This window comes from Perna viridis, chromosome 10 (genome assembly GCF_037379345.1).
Source record: "Perna viridis isolate PV_CMFRI_1.1 ecotype Kerala chromosome 10, ASM3737934v1, whole genome shotgun sequence".
Taxonomy (NCBI): Eukaryota; Metazoa; Mollusca; class Bivalvia; order Mytilida; family Mytilidae; genus Perna; species Perna viridis.
Genome location: NC_142454.1, coordinates 41024779 through 41048849, shown reverse-complemented (window position 1 = coordinate 41048849; position 24071 = coordinate 41024779). Strand labels below are relative to the sequence as shown.

Below are 24071 nucleotides of genomic sequence, written 5' to 3'. Positions count from 1 at the left end.
TGTGCAGATAAGCATAACTTACGTCTGGCAGTCTCAAGTCTTGGTAAAAATATAGTATCTTTAATTAGGGTTTCAGATGCAAAAAGATGTCCACCATCATTGTTACATTTCAACTCAGATGCTGTCCAAGTCGCTGGTGTTTCGCTAAACGCCACACATACATCAATTTCCCACCAATACTCATATTCGTTAGTCCTACAAATTCTTTGTGCTGTAATAATTTGAGATTAATTAGGGATAATTGTATTGTACTTGAAATTTGGGGGTCGTCCATCGAGGATTCGACAGTTACTTATGGAGTTTTCTGATGACGCAAAAGATCTAGATTGACAACGAAATGTCTTCAAATACAATACGATTATCTCCATTCTAATAAAATGTAAAACAAACTATAAAATGTTTGAAATAACTCTGGGCATGCGTTGAAGCATTGCGACAAACAATCGTGAAATTGACGTCCTGAAATTTACGATGTTTTTAAATGAAATTCCTCGTCAATGCGTATATTGCAGTAGAATTGTTAGTAATGAGCTGACAAAGAGTGGAACAGATTATTGAATGTCACAAAATTTTTTTTGATGAAATTGGAATCATACTTTGATTATTGGTTGTCTACCTTATGTAAATTACAATTCCGCTCAGTTTTTACTTTCGCGAATCAATTATCAAAATCATTTAGAGTGTACAGGAAATCAGTGTAATTAAAAAAAGTTAATGATGTACGGAAAAGTGCATGAATATTGTGGAAAATTATGATGAGTAGAAATTTATGCACATACGTTCTTAATTATTCCTTTTATCGTAAAGTGAAGCTTAAAAACGGATGAAAATGCTGCTATGTAATAGATTCGTTTTAAAATACAGATACATATATGTTAGGGCAATATTTCATCTTAATGTTTGATTGCTTCTGAGGTGAATGTCCTTGTAAAGCAGATGATGGCTACCCTACATGTGCACTTAGTCCATGCCACCATTTTTCAGTGAAGTCCTTGTCCCACATTTACATGTACTTCTGTTTCTATGTATGTATTACTTTAGTATTTCATGTTCTTTGTGTCCGACAAACAAATGCCCACTGAGTACAATTCTGTTTCTCTTATTCCTAAGATTGCGTCTTTTCCACTGAAACCAGTTTATTACCTTATTAAGCCTCTCATTAGAATGACACCAAAGGACAAGCTATGTATACGTGTAGCATGACTCACAGATGAAAAACAATATCTCGACTTTCATTTTTTGTGGTAAACTTAAGAAGGTATCCAAACATTTAATAAATAATCTTAATGAACTAAACAGTGGTTTTGGACAAAATTTCGTACCCAGGTAGAAATGTTTTTCTGTAACAAATGAAGTTTCAGACTTTGGAAGAATCGGACAGCGGGTGAAACAATTGCACGAAAAAACACCATTTTGAAAGTTTAATTCGACTATTTGCACTGTCGGAACAAGAGAAAATACATGATTTTCTATATCATTTTGGAACGTGGATACTAATTTCATAGTAATGCTGCAATGATAATAAATATTTAAAGGGCAGATAACTCTGTCAGAAAACTAACATTCTATTCAACAATTTCAGAGCTAACCCATTGATACAGTGATCAATAATTGTCTTTTCAACTAGAGAAAACATCTATGAGTGAAATCATATTGCCAAATCGGTGGGGTTTTGATATGCATGTTTCTGATTTTTCGCATTCTTACAAAAAATTACACTTGAATTAAAACGGGAAAATGACATGAATAATCCAGGGAAGAAGACTTAACAAAGAGAACATACAAGAAACTATAGAAATAATTGAATTTTAATAAAAGGATATACAAAGAAGATGCAAAAAACATAATTGGGCTACCAATTAAATCTTGATACCTAAGTTAAGAATGGTACATGGTACAAAAAACCGAGAACTAAGAAAAAACTTTATTGATAGCTAATTCAGATAAAGGTAATTAAAAATTACGGAACTCAAAATCATAGATGGGGAAGAGAGACATTCAAATAAATAGGCAAAATCATGGATAAACGGGAACATAAAAGTAGACCCGACGTTCTGACTTGGAACAGGCATTTCATAGTAAAATGGTAGGTTCAATCAGATTTTATGAATGGCCCAACCGTCTATGTTCTTAGTGACTATACGACCGCAGGTGTAAATTTGTGTTGTTGACACTGGTATGCCTCATGTCACGTTCGAAATTTTATTCAAGATGAAAACTACGACTATAACAATGAATTTTTTTTCGAAAATCTAAATATGTTCGCAAGGTGGAAATCGATTCCTGTTCGTGTTTTTCAAGGAAAAAATCGAAAAATTATCTGATAAAAAGCGAAACAAAATTGGATTACTCGTACTTAACCCAGAGGAAAAACTGCGCCAATCCACTCACAAAAACATTATCCTATCAAGATTATATCGAAGACTATTCTGTGAGTGAGGAACGAATAATCACAGATTTTTTTTGTTTTTCACTACAAAAATCGTCTGGTCTAACACTGAGTTGTACACAATGTTTTTTTAGCACCTTACGTTCATATCTTACCTTTAGACTTGTATAAGTCTCCCATTGTCTCGGTTTTGACCAGCTCTTGCGCAAGACTTTCATGCACACCAGTGCAGATTGAAACTGATTGATTAAAGTACAAAAAGTCACAGGACAAAGATTTTGTACATATTATTACACATTCGAGAAGGCTTCGAACATTTATTTCAAAATCTGAAGATAAACGAAAGTAAAAATGGTTTGATGTTTTATTTTTGTTATTGATTTCTATGTATGTCATGCATTTCTGTTTGGTATAGCTATAAAGTGGACAGTGTTGTATTTCAAATGGAACAAAGACCTTTGAACTGTTGAAAGGTAATTCTATAACCATTTAGTAGGCAATTTCTTATTGCTTTTGATTTAAAGAAATATTTTGTAGTTTTCGTTGATTAAATGACTCATCTTGATTGAATATTTCAAATATTGGAAAGTTTTGCGGAGGTGTGTGTAAATGTTGCTAAATATTGTAAATCAACCATTTTCGACTGATCGTAAGTAAGTACTGTGTATAAAAAAGAAAGACTTCGTTTATCTCTGAAAAAAATATATCTATTGCACTAGTACTATAACATCGATACAACAATACACAATGTATGGTTATAAAATACACATGTCCATGCTTTGTATGTTAACATTAGTCTTTCATACCCACAATTCGTCTAATTGATGGTTGATGCACGTTGAATGTCTCAATTTTGTCCGTGTCGTAAAGAGAATGACTGAATATATTTTTGCCCAATTACATTTGCCTGGTACATGTTAAATGAATCCACAAGTATCAGTCACAAGTTTAGCAATGGATCAGATAAGCTCATAGAAAGTGATAAAGAAATCGTGAAACTGAATGATTTATTTAGAAAATAACACAAATTATTGTTGGATTTTATTTACAATATTTAAGAAGCTGTCGTTATAAGAATCATGAAAAATCTGAAAAATGTGATACACTCCAACAAAAAACGCTACTTATTTTTATTTTTGAAATTAAGTTGTTTTTGGGTCTATATCGTGAAATGTGTGTTTATTCATTCCAATCTGTCTACTCTTGAAATAATCAACATTTAAAATCCAATAGATTCTATTGTATTTGAGTGTCATTTATCTCCCTTAATTTTGAAATCTACAGTAAATACTATATTATTTTTATCTCCTACGAACACAAGTTATATGAAAAACCGAATGTTAATTTCTGTTTACTATGCAAATTTAAACAATATATCAAAAATTAAAATATGTAGGCTATTCACCCATGAATCACATTTTGCATTACTCTTAGCTGGAGTATTACTTAAATACATAAAGAAGAATGTGAATTACCTATACCGCCCTGCACTGGAACGCAGTCCAAAACTTTTAATCTTTCCATGCGCACTGTTATCGATACATGACCTTTATGAACAAAATATATTTTAATGCAACATCATTATAAGTGCATCAGTCTGCAATTTTTTCCACACCTAAAATTTATTTATTTTGATGTTTTGATAAATTAATCAGTAGCACAACTTACAAACATATTAAAACTGCATTTTTTGTTAATGACGTACATTTTTCTAGATAGATGTATATATTTTAGTGTCCTCGTCTAATTAACTTCTTAATTGAGACAATATTATTTTATATGTAAACAACATAATTCAACAATTTTAAAGATTCCAAATAATGCATAAAATTTACGTGTATTTTATCATTGTTCATCGTATAATTCTATGAAACAAGTACAGAGTCCTTTTTAAGTCGGTGTCGATTTCATTATACCAATGATAAAAAAAAGAACACGTGTAGAGAACCCCAACAGATGCTTTACTGTATAACCTAAATAGGGTATGTAAGTCTCGTCACGTGACTCCGTGATTTCATGAGAATGGGTCCTCATCTCCCATTCATATGCATAGAGATTCGTCATTAACATAGCATTGAGTTCATTGTTAAAAGCAAAATATATCTTTGTGAAAAATATTGATAAAAAATGACAAATATCTAGTTCTACAGAATAAAAATGTTAAGAAAAGCATAGAAATAGAAGATTTTGCATAGTGATACAGCGTTTTCATTTCCCGGAAGTGAACAATTAAATGCAGACCGGCCTTCAGATTTCAATACGTTCTACATGTCAAATTCCGGAAGGAAAACTGAAACTATAACGAGACTTACAAACCCTATACAAAATAGTGAAAACTTTCAGAATATACAAAGTAGTAAACACTCCTTTAAGAAAACTCTGAAAGGTCCCGACAACAAATGTAAGGTAACGAAACAAAGACACACTGATGACCAACATCTTCTGCCTGTTGACATGCACATGTCTGTGGTGGGGTTAAACCTTAAACTTGTTTTATAAGGCCTTAACAATTTCCTTTAATGTAAGCATTAAAATGAACTAAAGCAACAAACAGATGCACCATAAAATTCGCTCAATTTTATGCTCGTTTATCTCCACGGAATACCTGGAGGGAATTATTAGACAATTTTAGTGACATAAAATGTATAAGTTTAACTGACCTATTATCATCATATCTTATAGAACATTGAAAAAATAAATGTATTAAATTTATAGAAAAGAAGAAAAAAGTTTGAAAAATACAAACCTCAGTCAATTCTACAATTCATTTATGCATCCTTCACAAAACACAAAAAATAACTTCCTGGTAACTACATCATATTAAACCTACCTTTGATGATGATTAATAATATGAAGAACAGATATATTTTTCTCAGCACCATATCATTCCGTGTAGCTTTCAAGTCCTTGTTTGTTTCTAATCACGTGATTTGTATTTTCCGTCATCTGATTGCATATGCATCAATTCATTTTCTCTGCAAATTACCAGCTCAGGCGTAAGTTAAATGTATGTAATGAGAACGAAAAGTTCATTTTATATGATTGTAGATAAGTTGAGAAAAAAACAAAACAAAACAAAAAAAAAAAAAAAAAAAAAAAACAGACAGTGACTGATCACATATTAACCAGTCTTAGTTTTTCATTTGGTTGTTGCGCTTTTGAGAAAAAAATATAGATTGTACATGGATTTGCACTATGCAACAGCTGTCGTTCTCGATTTGGCTACATTTGATTGATTTTAGTGAGCGATGAATGTACGATTTTTTAAGTGATTTTAAGTGCAGATCTGAATGCAAAAAAAAGCTTATCGTTATGTGAAAATATAGCATATGTGGACTGAAAAACCATCGTTTGTTTGGTGGGTTTTCTTCATCATGAACCATTTTATCATTGACAGTTTCTAAATGTTTTATGGACTGGTACTTGAAAGAAATAAAGAATTTGCACAATGATATAATATGCTCACATACCTTTATTCCCAACTTTAGTACTAATCCATATGGTGCAGAAAAACCCAAACATTTTCAATATATACACTTTATTTTATAAAACTATTGTCCACTAAAATCAACCAAATCAAACAAAATCAAGAATGACAACTCTTGCAAAGTACCAATCTCATGTAAAGTCTATATAATTTTTATTTGAAAAGCGCAACCACCAAATGAAAAACAAAGATAAGACCGGGTATGTGACAAAGAGATAAAACTAAATTCGGTGTTTTTTACATGCATCCATCACATCCTGACTGATTTTTATAAAGACTGCTAGTTACATCAACCGAACCAAGGTTGAACGTTTTTACAAAAAGTCAACTTCATGTTAAATCTATATATTTTCTTTTATTTTCACAAGTGCAACAACAGAATGTAAAAGTAAGACTGGCTAAGTGATCTGTAATTGTTTCTGATAGTTTCAGGATAGTTTTAAACATTACTTCCTTGTTTGTACTACACAGAATAGACATACCGGTGCAGAGGAAGCGTTTGACCATGTGTACATATTTATTTAAATCAAGAAAACACCAAACAAAACCAAAACAACTGGAAAAACTTATATGTTATAACTATTTGTAAAATGGTATAATAAAACCTTCTAAACCGAACCCGAATAAACCAAAAACCTGTATAATGCATACACTTTTAAATGTTCAGTTTTATCATTTTAAATATTTTGGACACATTTTGACAGATCGTGAGTCTAAAACGAACGTATTAAGTAGCCTTCCAGGTAAGAATTATGCAAAATGAGATTCATGCCTGAAAAGCCTACACATTTGTTTTATTTTTGATATTTTGTTTTATAATTTTTTATAAACAGAAATTAACAAATGGCTTTTCATATAACCCTTGTTTTTTGGAGATAACAATTATAAAGAATGTACTGCAGAATTCAAAATGAAGGGAGAAAACTCTGTAAATGACACTGAAATAGAATAGAAACTGTTGGATTTTCAATGTGAATTATCTCTTAAGAGCAGACAGATTGGAATAAATAATTATATATTTCATCATATAGACCTTTAAAGCAACTCAATAACAAAACTAAAAATGTACAGCCTTTTTGGGGTGCACCACATTTTACAGAATATGCACGATTCTTATAAAGACTGCTACTTAAAACTCAAGGACGAGGTTAACACTGATTTCAGTGTATTGCTTAAACAAGAACGCTTACAAGAAATTATAGATGAGGATTGTTTACTCTCACTATTTTTTTTCTACATTCGCAACGCCAATAATCAATACTTCTCTAGAAATGCATTTAATCAACAATTTTACAAATTATGGTAAATTCCATGTTTTGTTTGTATTATTTTTTACAATTTAGTCCTGTACCAGAAATGGTCACCTTTTGATCTATTAAAATTCAACTATTTACATTTTGTTGTGGATGATTTTATTTGAACAAATACTGTAATTAAATTTAGTAAGGAACATATAGTATTGACAGAGTAATACAAGGATAAGACCAGACAGGATAAACAGATACATACATCAAAGAACATTACATAACCAGAATAACAAGTACAATGAAACAAAAGTAAATAAAGGACTCGAACGCCACTAAAAACTTGGAGCACTGACAAGTTGCACCGGTAGTCTAAGCGTCCTGAACTGCGTCTTGTCTTTTCTATGATTCATTTTATAATTGTTGTAATAAAATGAATCATACAAGGACAAGACTATAATCACCAGTAAGTAACAGACTTCAATAGATATAAACAGCATGAAAAATGAGATGAGGCTGAACAACATAGGAAGATAAATGTAGTTACAAAAATAACATAAAATAGATTTTTGCCACTGAGAAATAATGTGATTCTTTTTATCAAAAATGAAGACGTTTGATTTGAATTAATATAACGTAGTAGATTTTGCATAGGTCCATTTTTTGTATTCTTTGCATTAAATATTGATTAACTTTTCACATTAAAATATTTTGTGTGTTCAATGAAACACACCAGGATTGTCTCTCTTTCAACATAAAGAAACCATTCAGGAGAAAATCACACATTCATCTCTTACTAAAATAACAGAGGACGCATACCCTACCGGTGCACCTGGTTTTTAGTGGAGTACGAGTTGCTCATTTTCTTTTGTTACTTTGTATGTTATATTTTGTTTTTTATGCTTTTTGTTGTGTGTCTGTTTTCCATGTTTGGTCTTTGTCTTTGGTCTTTGTCTTTGATTTCCACCAGAATGTTGGTTTCCTTGATCCTTGATAACTCTTACTACAATTAACCACATCAAGCCAAGACAAGAACGATAACTCTTGCAAAGTGCAATTCATACACAATCTTGTATTTTTATTTCTCGCTAGTGCAACAACAGAATGACAAACTAAGGTCTGCAACTGCTTCTAAATTAAGGAGGTAGACCTAGGTTAAGGGACACAATTGTTACAAATCATTGTAACGTTTGTATTCACAACTTTACATCAATCATATGTAAGCATCAGAATAACTCGGACTGATTTCATTCTGTTTCAAAGTAAAGCAATGTTTTTGGTGAAATTGAATATGATACAAACATATCACTGATTGAAAGAGTTATTTCCCTTACCCTAGGTCTATCTCCTTGAAATAAAAAAAAAATTGAATTCGACGGGTTAATTGATAAACACTGTAAATAATTGCGCAGGTTAAAGTGAATGATTATCAACATTAAGCGACCAGATCATATTAAATAGATTTTATAAAGTTGCCCTCTCTCAAACAAGGAAATTATTCTCAACGACTCTACATAAAGGTGAAACTACAGCTACAATTTAATAGTAAATATGCTTTATTTCACAAAGATTTATTCATATTTGACAATATAAAAAGTTTATTCTGTTATATTTTTTTATTTATTTTATTTTCTCAATATTTTAATTTATTCTTTTTGAACGAACCAAATACATGACGTAGGTTTAGCATGACTGGCTGGTACAAACTAATGAATGATTCATTCAAATCACTGAACATGTAAAATTGGAATTATTGGAGACTTTAAAAAATCAACTATAAAATTTCAAACCTAATTTACGTCTAACACCAATTTGTCTCTTTTAGCATGAATGGTATTTATAAAATCAACAGGCAAACAGAACATATACAACAAATTAGAAATTATCGGAACTTTTTCCAGTATTTCCTTCAATTTTTTTAACATTTTTTGTGTTTATTAGTGGTTATGTTTTTACTTCTTTCTGGATTTGTTCCGTTCTAGAAGTGAGAGTTTTACCGCGCTATAAAATCTGTTTAACCCAGCATTTATATCGGAAATGCCTGAAGGAAATCAGGACCTTTGCGGTGATTTCCAACTTTTCGATTTTGCTTTGATATTGCAATTTTTTATACGGATTTTGCTTTGTTTTCCCTTAGGTTTATTAGTTTGGTAATTTTGTTATTACCTTTCATTGTTATAGCTTTTGTTTTCTTGTATCGTCTTTGTTTTGTGTTGTTGATTTGGTTTTTCCGTTTTATTATAAATATGAGATTTATATATTCATAAGAAAATTCAAAAATTATCTGAATAAAACAAAAGTGTATTGATATCCGATTCAGCAATAACACAGATCTTTTGTCAAGCTCATGTAGTGCACGTTTTACTCGACAAAAGCATACATACTGTATGATTAGTTTAACAGAATGAGTGAAAAAAAGAGTACAAAGTCGAAAGAAAAATTGGGACATGCATAAGTATGTATTTATGTTTGTAGGGGAATTTTGAGTTTTTATTCCAAGAATGAAATTAATTAACTTATGATGGATTTTGCTGATAAAAATGATTAACAATCATTTCTTTTTCAAACAAAATCTGTATTTTCGCACACAAAGTATGGGTGTGTATCGCCACATATGACGTCGTACCATAAGAAAGACTGCTTCATCGTACTGTAAAAGTAGAGTACACAGTCTGCGTTAGAATTTACAGGATTTGTACCGCTTTGATCGTCGGGTTGGCCATTTTTCCAATTTTGATATGTCACGTTTAGGCCAGAAACCCAGACAAAGTGGCTTTCAACAGCCTTATCGGTCAATCCTATCCACCAACGAGACTTGCTATACTGGTCTGAAATATTAAGAAAAAACTTCGGCTTTGAAGATATTAGTAAGTAATCAAGTCATAGTTTATAAAATGCACTGAGTTTACAAAACATAATTAAAGGTATACCACCATTCAAAGGTACCCGGACTTGACATTTTATGAGCAACTCGGCGGGTGTTTCTAGAAAAGCAGGGGACGCTTACCCTACCGGTGCACCTGGTCCATGCTCCCAGTTTTTAGTGGAGTCCGAGTTGCTCATTTGCTTTTGTTACTTTGTATGTATGATTTTAGTTACTTTATGTTCTTTGTTGTGTACGTTTGTTTTCCATGTCTGGTCTTTGTCCCTGGATTACATTCTTTTGATTATCGCTATAACCTTGGTTCCCTTGATTACTCTTCCAAGGGAAAAAAACTAGATGATGAATATCCCTAAAATTACGAATAAATCAAATCATGTATTCTTTAAAAAGTGTCTGAAATATTCTTTTTTATATTGTTTTGATCTTCATGCTGTGGTCTAACAAAAGAACAAGAACTTTACTATACACGAATGCATTTTATCTATCTTACTTTGGAATCTTTATTCAGTATTTAAACGACTATGAAATAAATATGAACAAAAATAAGAATTTAAAACGTGTGTAGCCCTTTTTCCAAAATGTTTTATTTTCTTTTTGTTTTTGATGTTTTGGTTTTGGGTTTTATTTAGTTTGTCTTTGTTTATTTGTCTGTTTTGCTTTTGCTTTTTTTATTTTTGTGACTTGTGTGCGTGTTTATTATTTTTTTTTTTTGGCTTGTTTTTAATTGTTTTAATTGTTTGTAAAGCAATCTTGGTACATATGTTATATTTAAAAAAAAAAAAACCGCTTACTCCTATGTCATAAATAGACAAGATAGACAAAACAATACAACAAAACTATCATTAATATTTCCTCTGTTAAAGAGTCTGTTCAGATCACTTGTATACTTACAGTTTAATTCTAAAGGTTAGAGTTTTAATTCATTTTATTCCACCGGATTATTTCAATAAACTTCATCAATGCTCACCTTTTGCTTCGGTAAGTAGGCGGAGAAAAACTACCTCCTTCAATCGTGTTTCAGCAGTAACGAGGTTTCCTGTGTCTTTGCTACATCTTTCATAAGCAGCATCCCAAGTCGCCTTTACATTGTAAAAACGAATACATTTATCGATTTCCCATATATATCTATACCCAGCATGATTGCATTTCTTCCGTACTGAAAATTAATTGGTGTGTATTTGTGAATAATTTAATTTCAGAAGTTACACACTTTCTAATTCGATAAAGAAAAACATTCTGTCATCACATAAACAAAATTTTGTATAAGAAAGAATAATCAAGGGAACCAAGGTTATAGCGGTAATCAAAAGAATGTAATCCAGGGACAAAGTCCAGATGATTTTGACATCATCTACCTTTTACAACGGTTTACTCGTTAAATTTTGATACTAAAGTTAAATCATAATGAATGATTGCTTTATTTTTTTCTGTATATTTGGAAAAATTCCTAAATTACCGTGGTGCACACTTGCAAATAACAAGCTTCGCAGGTTGTATGGTGTGCACCACCACCGCGTGATTGGGGTTATTTCTTAAAAATAAAGCAGCCATTCCTTAAATAAAACATATAACAAAAATTGTCCATCATTTGGGTTCTCCATGAAATAAAAATATTATGATTAAGTAGTGAATAAGTCATACTAGATACTAAAAAATAATAAATAAAACATTTGATGGTGTTTTTCAAGACCTTGTTACTGCTGGGAGAAATTTTGTCTGAAAAGAACGGATACAGTCAAACGTAACAAATGCAGAAGCGTATAACCTAACAGGAAATACTTTTAGAGATCACCAAAAGTTCTTCAATAGGTGTAAACATACCTTTAAGTAAGCTATGGAAGGACCCTACAACAATGTAATAACTGAACGATGGCAATTTTTTAAAAGCAAGCAAAAAGACACATCAATTACCGACATCTACTGACTGGACATCCGTATGAAATCTGTGGTGGGATTAGACTAGTTAAAGAAGGCCTTAATCATCCCCTCTAATTAAAGATAAAAATGAATTGAAACAACAACCATTCTTTCAATAATACATTCAATTCTCTCCATGGAATACCTCAACACAAACCATATAGACAATTGGATATCTACTTGTAGAACGCTCGCAATTCATGAAAGCTAGCTCAGAACATATTAAAGAATGACAATACCATTAAAGCTCCCATCTTTAATTTTAGTTGACTTTAATTTTTATATTATAAATTTTTCTTACCACTGCAGCAATATCCCTTCATTTCCTGCATATGGTGTTTATATCTCACACTTGAATCGCTACGCTAGAGCAGGTACTAACTACTCTGATTTCCTTGATCGTCATAAATATCTGCGTAACAGACTCCTGAATCAGGGATACGAGGAAATACGCATTAAAAGGTCTCTTACAAAGTTCTTTTTTGGATATCAGTCCTTGGTTGATAAACACCCAGTTTCTTCTAAAACAATGAGTAACGATTGTCTTTTTTTGTCCTTTTTAATCACCACTGGTATAGTCAGGCCGCAGTGGAAGAGGAAGGTTTAGCGCGCTGTAAAACCTAGATTTAACCCATCATTTCGTCTGAAGTGCCTGTAACAAGTCAGGACCATTGCGGTACCAACTGCTCCGGTGGTGTAATATCTATATTGCCAGATTTATTTTGGACATGTTTATGAATCGAATTAGTGTTCGATAATTTTGTTGTTACCCTTATCATTAGAAATAGTCAGTCACTACAATTACAGCTGGCTGGATTTGGTGTAATAACTAGTTCTAGTTAGGTAAGATTCGATGTAGTGCAATACTCAAAAATACATTAGTTTTTTTTAACTAGGGACGCCATTAGGGGTTGAATATCTCTATTTGTGAAAACAATGTTCAAAGAATAGACAATAATTTGAAAATTTAATCCTTTACCAATAAATCTATCAAGTGCTGTCGAAATACTCATTGGATTTTGTTTGAACGAATGTGTTTTATAGACTATTTCCGTAATCAAGGGAACCAAGGTTATAGCGGTAATCAAACGCATGTAATCATTCATTTTAGATTCATTTTGAAAAGAAAAATTTCTCATTCTCAATTTTGTGTTATATATCTTTTTAAATGGAAATTTAAAATTTTCCTCTTTGAAGTTTAAGGGTAATCAAGGAACCAAGGTTATAGCGGTAATCAAAAGAATGTAATCCAGGGACAAAGACCAGACATGGAAAACAGACATGCACAACAAAGAACATAAAAGTAACTAAAATCATACACACAAAGTAACAAAAGTAAATGAGCAACTCGGACTCCACTAAAAACTGGGAGCATGGACCAGGTGCACCGGTATGGTAAGCGTCCTCTGCTTTTCTAGAAACACCCGCCGAGTTGCTCATAAAAAGTCAAGTCCGGGGTAAACAAACGAGGAAAGGAAAACTATGATCCGTTGAATAAATCAGTTTTCATGGTGCAGATGGATACAGCATAACGGTCCACGGAGTTTATAATGACGACCATAAACTTCTGCAGTGATGACTTCCATCTTGTAGCAACATAACCCTGTTCCAGCAGCCTATTTGTTAGAGTTCTAGCGCGATACAAAAAGTCTGCGTAGTTTCGTCAAGCTCTGGCATGACGTATGAGTTGTGATATGAACACTCCATACGCAGGTGCTGAAGGGATGTTGTCACAGATGAAAGGAAAGTTTTGAATGAAAAGTCATCACGTTTGTCGTAAAGTTTGGTCAATAGTTTTCCTTTACCAACGATTTCTAAGTGTAGGTCAAGATATGAGACTGACTTCACAGTGTCTGTAGTATCATTTATCTCAAGTTCTCTGGGGTGGATGCGATGTATCAAATCCCCGAAATTGGGATTGTTTGAAGATAGTACGTCATCTATATAGCGGAAACTGAGATTAAAGGATCTAGCTAAACGATATTCTTTCTTTCTGATCAAATCAGCTATAAAGTCAGCCTCATACGAGTGAAGGAAAAGGTCAGCAAGTAGAGGAGCACAATTTGTTCCCATTGGAACAAAAAACTGAGTAGGCAATTCCATTTTTAAGTAAGAACCTGCAAGTGTTATTATATATTTGTATCTAAATTTCATAACGGTGAAAAAAACTTAATAAATGTTTTTATAACTTCGTGATATCGATATCCCTGGTGCAAAAGCTTTTCTGTAAAGAATTTAATTGCGTTCATTAACATTTGACACTTTATTACAAATACGAGCAAAACGGACCATTTGTGAAATATGAATACCACAAGAGGGTGCTGCATGAATATCACCATCTAGGAATGAGGAATCAACAAGAGTAAAATCAAAATAATCTCTTTTGTCATTAATTTTAGTTGGAAGGTTTCCATTTTATAATGTAATAACTAAATCAAGAAAAGGTGTACTAGTATTGTTGAATTTAGTCAGTTTTAGTTCTTTTGTGTAGATATCTTGAACATTGTTTTCGAAATTAGGATTACTTACGGCAAAATATCATCAAGTTATTCAAAATTATTATAGAATTCATGTAACAGATCATGTTTTGAAGTATCTTTAATAAAGAGTTTAGCCATGAAATGCGATTCATAGCAGAAAAGAAAGAGAGGAGCACAGTTTGTCACTATTGAAGTACTAACAACATGTCTGTATAGAGTACTACCAAGTCGAATAAAAATATTGTCAATTAAAAAACACAAAAAGCATTGATCATATCCAAATATGTCCAATTGATGTATTTATCCCGTCTGCAATCATTGAAAAATGCATCGTAGTCTTTACAAGAGATTAATTGAGAACCAGATTTATCAAATTTTATCATAATTAAACACGACACTTTTCCTTCAATAAGTTCATATAGCAGCGCTGCATAAAGTGTAGAAAAGTCGTTACTATCAACAGAATCATAGAAACCTTGAACGTAATGAAGTCGATTAATACTTAAAAAAAAATTTAACACTCCAAAAATAGTTTACACCGTTATTTTCGTGGCATTTATTGTAATAATTTGGAAATAAAGTTTTAAAAAGTGTTTAAAGTACGGTTAATAATTTACAAATATCAGGAATACAATTTCAAAGTTGATCAAAGAATTATTTCTTAAGTATGGTAACCACGATATTTTATTTTTTTATTAAATATTTTTTTTAAATATTTCATTTTTTTTAAATCATCATTTCTTTTCCCATTGGTATACATTCTTCGTAGAAAATATTCTATAAAATTACACTTTGGACGCTTCGTTTATTTACAATTTTGCTAAATAGTAGCTATCAATGAGCAAAACCTCCGCTGATATGTGTTTGCTAGATACAAATTAAAATAAAAGCTATATCTGAAAACCATAACAGTTCCAATAGCAACTGTAATTCGCTGAAAAAAAACATCCAAGACGTTTTGTGTTCCTAATTTATTCCTTTTATGGATCTGCTAAACAAAGTGAAGTCTATTTTCAAAATTAAAAGGTTCGGCGAAAAAAGTAAATCATTTCTACTGAAATTCCAGCAGGTAACTCTAAACTGTTGTTGTGACTTGAGTCCAATTCCCTTGCTTGTACTTTAGAGCAAATAAATATGTTTAAACTAAGTATCTCAACGTCATAATACATTGTTTATACTCTTATTTTCTTGTATACAGCAGCAGATTAATTATTGTGTGTTTATCTGATTCCAAAACTACCAGACTCTTATGTATAGCTTTAATTCAAATACTGTAAACCCGAAAATTTTCGTGCCGTCTTTTTTTTTCGCGATTTCTGTGATCAGTCTACTTTCGCACAGCTAGAATTTTGGTTACCTTGATTACTCTTTAAATCAGAAATATTTTTCCCAAATTATACGTTCTTCCATAGAAATATTCAATAGTCTTGTTTTTGCGCTACAGCTCTTACCGGGAAATCTTATTTCTTTGAGGAAAGTAATAGACGTTAACTTACATTTTGGTTTGTATGCTCTTCCAAGATCGGTCGTTTTGATAGGTTCTATGGTATATTGTTCATGCAGTCCAGTACAGATGTTTGACCGCTGGGTGAAGTAGAATATATCACAGGCCGATGACCTCGAACACATCGCCAGGCATTCGGGAAGGCTGCGCACACTTAAACTAAAATCTGAGAAGCACACATTAAAATACGTGAAAAAAAGTACTTACATTTTGCTGTAAACGTGCATCAAGACTTGTCTGACCCCGAAGTATCAGATTTTATATATCATATCTATCAACATTTCAAAATGGCAAAAACACTGAGGCTTCATTCCTTGTACTGTACATGGTAGAACCTTACGATGATGAATTTTGCTTCCTATTTCGATAGTCTTGTTCTGAGTACTTCTTGTGTATTATTAAGGTTTGGATTTAAATCTTCCTATGTATTTGATTCTGGCGCTGCTGAAGAGAGGCTACTCCATTAAAGTTGTAACCGAATTGCTCATTTGCTTTTGTTGCTTTGTGTGTATGATTTTAGTTACTTTGTGTTCTTTGTTGCGTATGTCTGTTTTCCATTTCTGGTCTTTGTTCCTGGATTGTATTCTTTTGACTACCGCTGTAACCTTGGTTCCCTTGATTACTCTTAAACTCATGTACAGCATATCGAAATTTGCATTGTATATATGATTGACTTTTTATACATTGCATCTACCCCCCAAAGAACAAAGACAAAGGATACTACACACACTGTGAAGTCAGCTTCATATCTTGACCTTACACTTAGATCGATGATAAAGGAAAACTATTGACTAAACTTTACGACAAACGTGATGACTTTTCATTCAGAATTGTCAGCTTTCCTTTCATCTGTGGCAACATCCCTTCAGCACCTGCGTATGGAGTTTTCATAACACAACTAATACGTTATGTCAGAGCTTGCCGAAACTAAGCGGACTTTTTGTATCGCGCTTGACTTCTTACAATTTGGCTTCTTGAAGAGCGTTATGTTGGTACAAGATTGAAGTCATCACTACAGAAGTTTTATGGTCGTCATCATGAACTCATGGATCGTTACGATGAATCCATCTGCGCCATGAAAACTGATTAGTTCAACGTGTCATGGTTTTCTTGTCCTCTTTCGTCTACCCCGGACTTGACTTTTTATGGTCAACTTAGCGGGTGTTATATATCTTTATTATAAGCCGAAAATGAATCAATCCGCTGGCCAAATTGTTTCATTCATCAGGCTTAGACCTATAGTTAGATATCAATTCAGAACAATAACTCCTTTTAGAGTTTTAGGACTAACAGTTGTAACGATAAGGTAATATTGGAAACTAAAACCAGTCCCACAATATTTTAAAATTGGATCTGACACGAATCATTACAAATTCTCCCACATAGTGCCTTAAACTAAAAATACTAAGACGTTCTGCCCCCGTGCAGGTCCGGGTGTAACAAGAATCGGCCTGCAGCAGCGCTAAGCTTGTCGTAAAAGGCGACTAAATAGTGCCCAGAACCCTAGGCGGGGGCTAGGGCGCTCTACCCACAGAGCAACTGGGATGTGTGCCACAGGTGGTGGAATGGGGTACCCCTAGCGTGTTACATGCTGGGGTTGTCAGGCTATAATACGGAAAACCTGACCGCAAACCATAGTGGTGGACCGTGTTGGGAAAGATGCCTCGTTCCTCGCACGTTAAAGAACCTTACTGTGGTATTCTCCCAGAGTAGGAACCATAGGGCTCCGCTACAGGAGGCTAAATTGCCCGACCCTACCCACCTCTCCCTATTTCCAGTGGCGATCAAAATTTGTCGACCCCATTGTCCTTGTGTCCCATTCCTTTTTCATTTCATCATTTCTTGTTCATTTTATCATTAATTTCATGTTCATCGTCTGAATATAGCTGAAATATTGCTGCTCGGACGTTAAACCCCAACAAACAAACAAACAAACTAAGAAGTTCTGATAGGTAGGAAATAATGAGCTCATTTGAGCTTCGGAATATTATTTAAAATTGTGAAAGTGTATTAATTTACTTAATCTCAGAAATTTACTGTAATTAAATTAGGACAAGTTCGTTGATTTACCTATCTCTCCATGCACCGGAACACCATCTATCAATTCAAGTCTTTCAGCCTTCATATGAACCATACAGTGTCCTTCAAAGAGTGAAAACATTCTAAAACAACAGAGTAGATGTAAAATATGGATTCTGGTTTCATAACCTTTTGTTATGAACCAGATGCACTTATATGTCCCGTCTGTTCCTTTTTCTATGGAGAAAATAAAACAGTATTTTTGGAAGTTAAAATATGGACATGAAACCGAATATATAGACAATAAAAATTTATTGTCTTCGAATAAAGGCAATATACAGACGAGGCTTAAAATCGGGGTAAAACCCGAGGCTCTCCGAGCGTTTTTAGATTCTTGCCGAATTTGCATATCGTTTAATTACTAGTCAATATACTGTTAATATCTTCATAATTCTGGTCATTTTTTAATCAAGTTATAATTTAATAAGACGTTTTTAAGTCGCTAATATTGACTTCTTGCACACTCGTAATTTCAGTACTTTATATTCGCATATGATTTGCATTATTATACATTTATACTCCACGTAAGCGGCAGAACTGTACCGCCACAGCGTCATAATGGTAGCTTCATACGAGATAAAAATGTACCTCTTAAATATCATATACATGTGTTCTACGTGTGTTTGTTGCTTGTATGAGGAATTTACATGAAATGATCGGTTCGCATTGAACATTACCCAGTTTCCGATTCAGGAACAGTGGCTCGTTACAAGACTATAAGGGTCACATACATAAGCAGGACTTCGATATCTATGAATATTCATTGACAGTTGTTTAATCTGGTTCCTAATCTGGTTCCCTGGTCAATATCATAAGCGACCCAATCTCTACAACGTACCTCTTTTAAAAATATCATACATATGCTTTTTTTTCTTTGCTTGTATGAGAACGGGAAGTTTACATATATATTATCAGGACCCCGATATCCAGATGTAGCCATTGGTAACTGAAAACATTCGGGTCATCACGGTTACGAAAGAGTACGAAATCATATCAAGGGAACCAAGATTTTAGCGGAGGTCAACCGATTTTGGAGCATATCGCATTCGTGCCATTTCGGATGTCGAAAAATAAGTCAAAATCAGTGACAGAGAATATTTGACGATAAGCGACTTTGAAGATTTCAGTCTTTGATTTTTACATTTCTTCCCTACTTGCAATTGTGGCTCCCCGATAGTAACGCTACGATAAACAGGTAGGTCATGCAACTCGGTGGGTCCAAAGTATTATATACTGTCAGTGACCGTATATTACCAGTGAATATACAGTCTACACATATTGGTTGTTCAAATAGAACGATTGCAATATATTTTTTTATATGCTCTAACAACTTACTTGTTCGAACTTAAAGGCTATCCTTTTGCTACGTTAAACCTTTGAAAAATGGTAACCTACAACAACTGTTAGGACTAAATACGAATATACTTTAAACTTATCCTTCTTTATTCCAATAATACATTAATATGAATAGTTATGTATAACAAATAACCACGGGGACAAAGATTCTATAAATTAAAAGAATGTAACCCAGGAACATAAACCTGATATGGAAAACAGACACACACAACAAGGAAATAGATAAACAACAAAAAATACGTAAAAAGTAACAAAAGTCAATGAGCAATTCGGACTCCACTAAAAACTAGGAGTGTGGACCAGATGCACCAGTAGGGTAACCATAGAATTCAACGTGAACTTATTGAACAAGTAATATTTAGAAACATGTATTCTTGAATGTCATGAATTACTCATCATTAAAGACCGTGTAGTGACCTGTACGAGCTTAATTGTTTGTTACTTGATTAATGGTGGATATCCACATTGACAATCGTACCACATCTCATAATTTATATGGATATACGAATTTCTGTAAATTAGGGAGTGAGAAACACGATTTGTATATCTTTTATGTTAAACACATATGTTAGAACAGGACAAGAAGTGAATTGTTTTTAAGTTCACTAGTATTGAATACTTATTTTTTTTCATAACATAAATGCATCTTTAATCAATATAACGAGAATGGATATGGTGAATATGTCATAGAAATAACAACCCAACGGGGATAAATATCAGCTAAAGGCCACCCATGGATCTCTAATCTTCAATCAAGTTCTCTTTGAAATTTACTTTGATATTAACTATTCACATTAACTGTACACCTGTAATTAGTATGTAGTAATCATATAATTTATAATTTATTTTATTTAAAAATGCATTATAAAAATGCGTTGTGTTGCGTTGTAAAATCGATTTTATATAGAGTTTACTTAAATCTAGAAAATCATTATTTTAAATGCTTTTTATAGAACATTAGTATGAATTATTTTTCTTTAGTTACTCATATAATTCAAATTTGTTTATATTGAGTCTTGTTAAACATAAATGTGATGAATTTATTTGACAAAAATCCAAGACGGGAAAGTCATGGCCATCGCCACTATACGTCACCTAAGTTACATGATGTCTCCATAGATGGTCTCCTTCCTTTCATACAAAAACCCCTTGGACTTCATCACATTAGAACCAAACTTTATTCTATACCTCTCACTCTACTACACTCCCTTTACAAAACAAGTCTTGACACTCCTGTTTCTGACCCCACCTCATCATTATACAGAATTGTTGCCATCATTTTGGATATTGGTTTCCACAGACTCTTTAAACCAGTTTGTGTGAAAAGTCAAGATAAAGAAATACGATCATTTCTTCCACTACCGTTTGTCAACAAAGGTATAGATGCAATTAATTTGGCTAACATACTCCATCACAAAAACGTTACCAACAAAATTCCCCCATATTTCAAAGACAAATCCATACCAATTATTTCATATTCCTATACTTTATCCATCGCATCCAAAATTTTCAATTATAAAAGGCTATTGCAGAACCTCGAGATTGAGGACTTCAAGGATTAACCACCTGACTGTTCTTGCAAAACCTCTCCATTCAAATACGGTCCTTCTGGTCACGTCGTTACGGGATATTTAACCATTATCGAAAACGAATCTCTGCGTAATATCCTTTCTTAAGGTCCCAAGTACCGTGAACCATGCTCCATAAATTGGAATTATGACTTTAAAGTTCTTATGGATGCCGTCGAGGACTATGCAAGAAAATGGATAAAACGAGAACAAGAAGACATTGATTCTCTGTCAGAGTGGTTGAAGGCCGTGAGGTCTTTAATTTTGAAACGAATAAAAGTTTTAAGTAGGTCAATGAGTGCCAAGGCTACATCAGTTTTCAAAGACCTCGATGTAGCAAAAACATTGTCTACTATACATGATAAATATGTTGTCGTACCAGCAGACAAAGCCCAAAACAACATTGTTTTTGTCTGCAAAACGTTTTATATCCAATGTTTATTATCAGAGGTAGACGTAGAAAGTAATAGCAGTGATAAGACCTACACTGCTACCACTCTCTCCAAAGAAGAGATTGTGGAAAACCATAAATCTGTGCTATCCTCTTTTGGTCTCTCTACCAAGGACGATGATTGTGATTTACCGTCTATGTACTGGATTCCTAAACTTCACAAGAATCCATACAAACAACGTTTCATAGCTGGATCTGCAAAATGTATCACCAAACCTCTTTCAAAACTTTTAACTTCTATACTTACAACTGACAAAGAGGGTCTGCAGTCCTACCACAACACTTGTTAGTCCCGTAGTGGTATTAATTCAATGTGGATCCTGAAAAATTCGAAAGATCTTTTGGAGACAATCAGTTCCAGACTATTATCTGAATATAATAGCATTAAAACCTATGATTTTTCAACACTGTATACTTCTATTCCCCATACTTAGTTAAAATCCCGACTTAAAAACATTATACATCGTTGTTTTCCCAAAAAAGATGGTACACCTAGATACAAATACATAGTTCTTGGTAGAGATTCCTCATACTTTGTAAGAAATAATTCCAAATCGTCTTCCAAATATACAGGGGAAGATGTTTACAAAATGCTGGAATTTTTAATTGACAACATATTTGTCCAGTGTGGTAGACTTGTTTTTCAACAAACAGTCGGCATTCCAATGGGAACAAATTGTGCTCCTTTACTTGCTGACCTATTCCTTCACTCTTATGAGGCTGACTTTATAGCTGATCTAATCAGAAAGAAAGAATATCGTTTGGCTAGATCCTTGAATCTCAGTTTCCGCTATATAGATGACGTGTTATCTTTAAACAATCCTAATTTCGGGAATTTGATACATCGCATCTACCCAAAAGAACTTGAGATAAAGGATACTACAGACACTGTGAAGTCAGCCTCATATCTTGACCTACACTTAGAAATCGATGGTAAAGGAAAACTATTGACCAAACTTTACGACAAACGTGATGACTTTTCATTCAGAATTGTCAACTTTCCTTTCATCTGTGGCAACATCCCTTCAGCTCCTGCGTATGGAGTGTTCATATCACAACTCATACGTTATGCCAGAGCTTGCCGAAACTACGCAGACTTTTTGTATCGCGCTAGAACTCTAACAAATAGGCTGCTGGAACAGGGTTATGTTGCTACAAGATTGAAGTCATCACTACAGAAGTTTTATGGTCGTTATCATGAACTCGTGGATCGTTATGGTGTATCCATCAGCACCATGAAAACTGATTTATTCAACAGGTCATAGTTTTCCTTCCCTCGTTTGTCTATCCCGGACTTAACTTTTTATGAGCAACTCGGCGGGTGTTTCTAGAAAAGCAGAGGACGCTTACCCTACCGGTGCACCTGGTCCATGCTCCCAGTTTTTAGTGGAGTCTGAGTTGCTCATTTACTTTTGTTACTTTGTACGTATGATTTTAGTTACTTTATGTTCTTTGTTGTGTATATCTGTTTTGCATGTCTGGTCTTTGTCCCTGGATTACATTCTTTTGATTACCGCTATAACCTTGGTTCCCTTGATTACCTTTGATTTCCATTTAAAAAGATATATAACACAAAATTGAGAATTAGAAATATTTTTCTTTACAAAATGAATCTAATAATTTAGATTTTCATTAGTAACGGCGACACATATAATATTATTCCAAAGTATTTAATATGAAGTTTCTGTTTTTGATTGTAAACACTAAAAAACAACTATACTTTAGCCAGGATCCATATTGTGCTTTATTAAAGCCATAGTGTTTTGTGCAACTTCAAATTGTGATAATCAAAACCCTATGATAATATATACAAATGGAAGTGAGAAATATTCTTGACTGTTAAATGTTATAAAAGTCTCAAACAGATAAATAGTTAGGATAAAGTTCATTGGGTTTTAGAAAATTGAAGTAAATGATTACTAAATACTTTAAATGTAAAATGCATTTTCCTACCTTCAATTATTGTTAACATTAAAATCAGTTCAGATATGTGATTCAACATCTTTTTCATGCAAGGAGTTAACGTCGTATGCTCGTGAAAAAAATCTGTTAAATCAATGTTTTCTAATTGCTTAAACTCTCATCCTTCAATTGTATAAATTGATTAGTCGCGATAGAAGATGAAGCATACAAATAAAACTGGAACATAACTATCAATACATTATCTAATATAGATACATTGTGCAGTGGAAAGTCAATATAATGCATTATATTCATACGAAAATAGGGAATGGGCTGAACAAAGCATTTCAGAGTAGAAGAAAATAAAAAAAATAGCTGACAGAATATTAGCGTACACGACTTCTTGTCCTTTTACGACACAATTTTAACTTCATTTTAAAATAAGTACAATAATTCTTGCTATCCACGAACTTCTGAATACATAAGATAAAGCAATCTATAAATACTTAATTTCTAAGCACATTAATGAATATGAATGATTTACATTTTGTCATACTATATTGTACTTCTCGTGCATTGTTAATTGAACGCAAATATTCTAGATGATTCGCCCTTTATTCAGTATCGTTTGGTAAAAAAGTTTTATACAGAAAATAGCAGAGAATGGCAAAAAATGTTTTTTCCTGTCTACACGATAATTGCATTAAGTATAATTTAGTTATTGTGTTTTATCCTTTCCTTGTAATTAAAGCATGTACCAACATTGTTTGATGCTACACAATATGACTACGTTGAAACTGAAACGAATAT

At 32.9% G+C, this 24071-nt stretch overlaps 1 protein-coding gene across 1 annotated transcript; it reads right to left on the bottom strand.

Moving 5' to 3' along the window:
* Nucleotides 1-7342: 7342 nt before the first annotated feature.
* On the bottom strand, nucleotides 7343-23479 carry LOC148605803 (uncharacterized). Its single transcript, XM_088548955.1, has 5 exons — nucleotides 23313-23479; nucleotides 17976-18047; nucleotides 15898-16071; nucleotides 10972-11160; nucleotides 7343-9948 (listed from the first exon to the last, which is right to left on the bottom strand). Exons 1-5 carry the CDS (start codon nucleotides 23368-23370, stop codon nucleotides 9683-9685), a joined length of 759 nt encoding a protein of 252 aa, XP_088405081.1. The 5' UTR covers nucleotides 23371-23479; the 3' UTR covers nucleotides 7343-9682.
* Nucleotides 23480-24071: the final 592 nt, after the last annotated feature.

What these genes read in the sequence shown, in the direction of transcription:
- LOC148605803 (XM_088548955.1), bottom strand. Translation starts at nt 23,370, where the DNA reads ATGAAAAAGATGTTGAATCACATATCTGAACTGATTTTAATGTTAACA. An exon ending in TCCGGTGCATGGAGAGATAG is followed by an intron (nt 16,072 to 17,975) that starts GTAAATCAACGA and finishes TGTGCTTCTCAG; the next exon opens with ATTTTAGTTTAAGTGTGCGC. An exon ending in CCTACTTACCGAAGCAAAAG is followed by an intron (nt 9,949 to 10,971) that starts GTGAGCATTGAT and finishes TTAATATTTCAG; the next exon opens with ACCAGTATAGCAAGTCTCGT.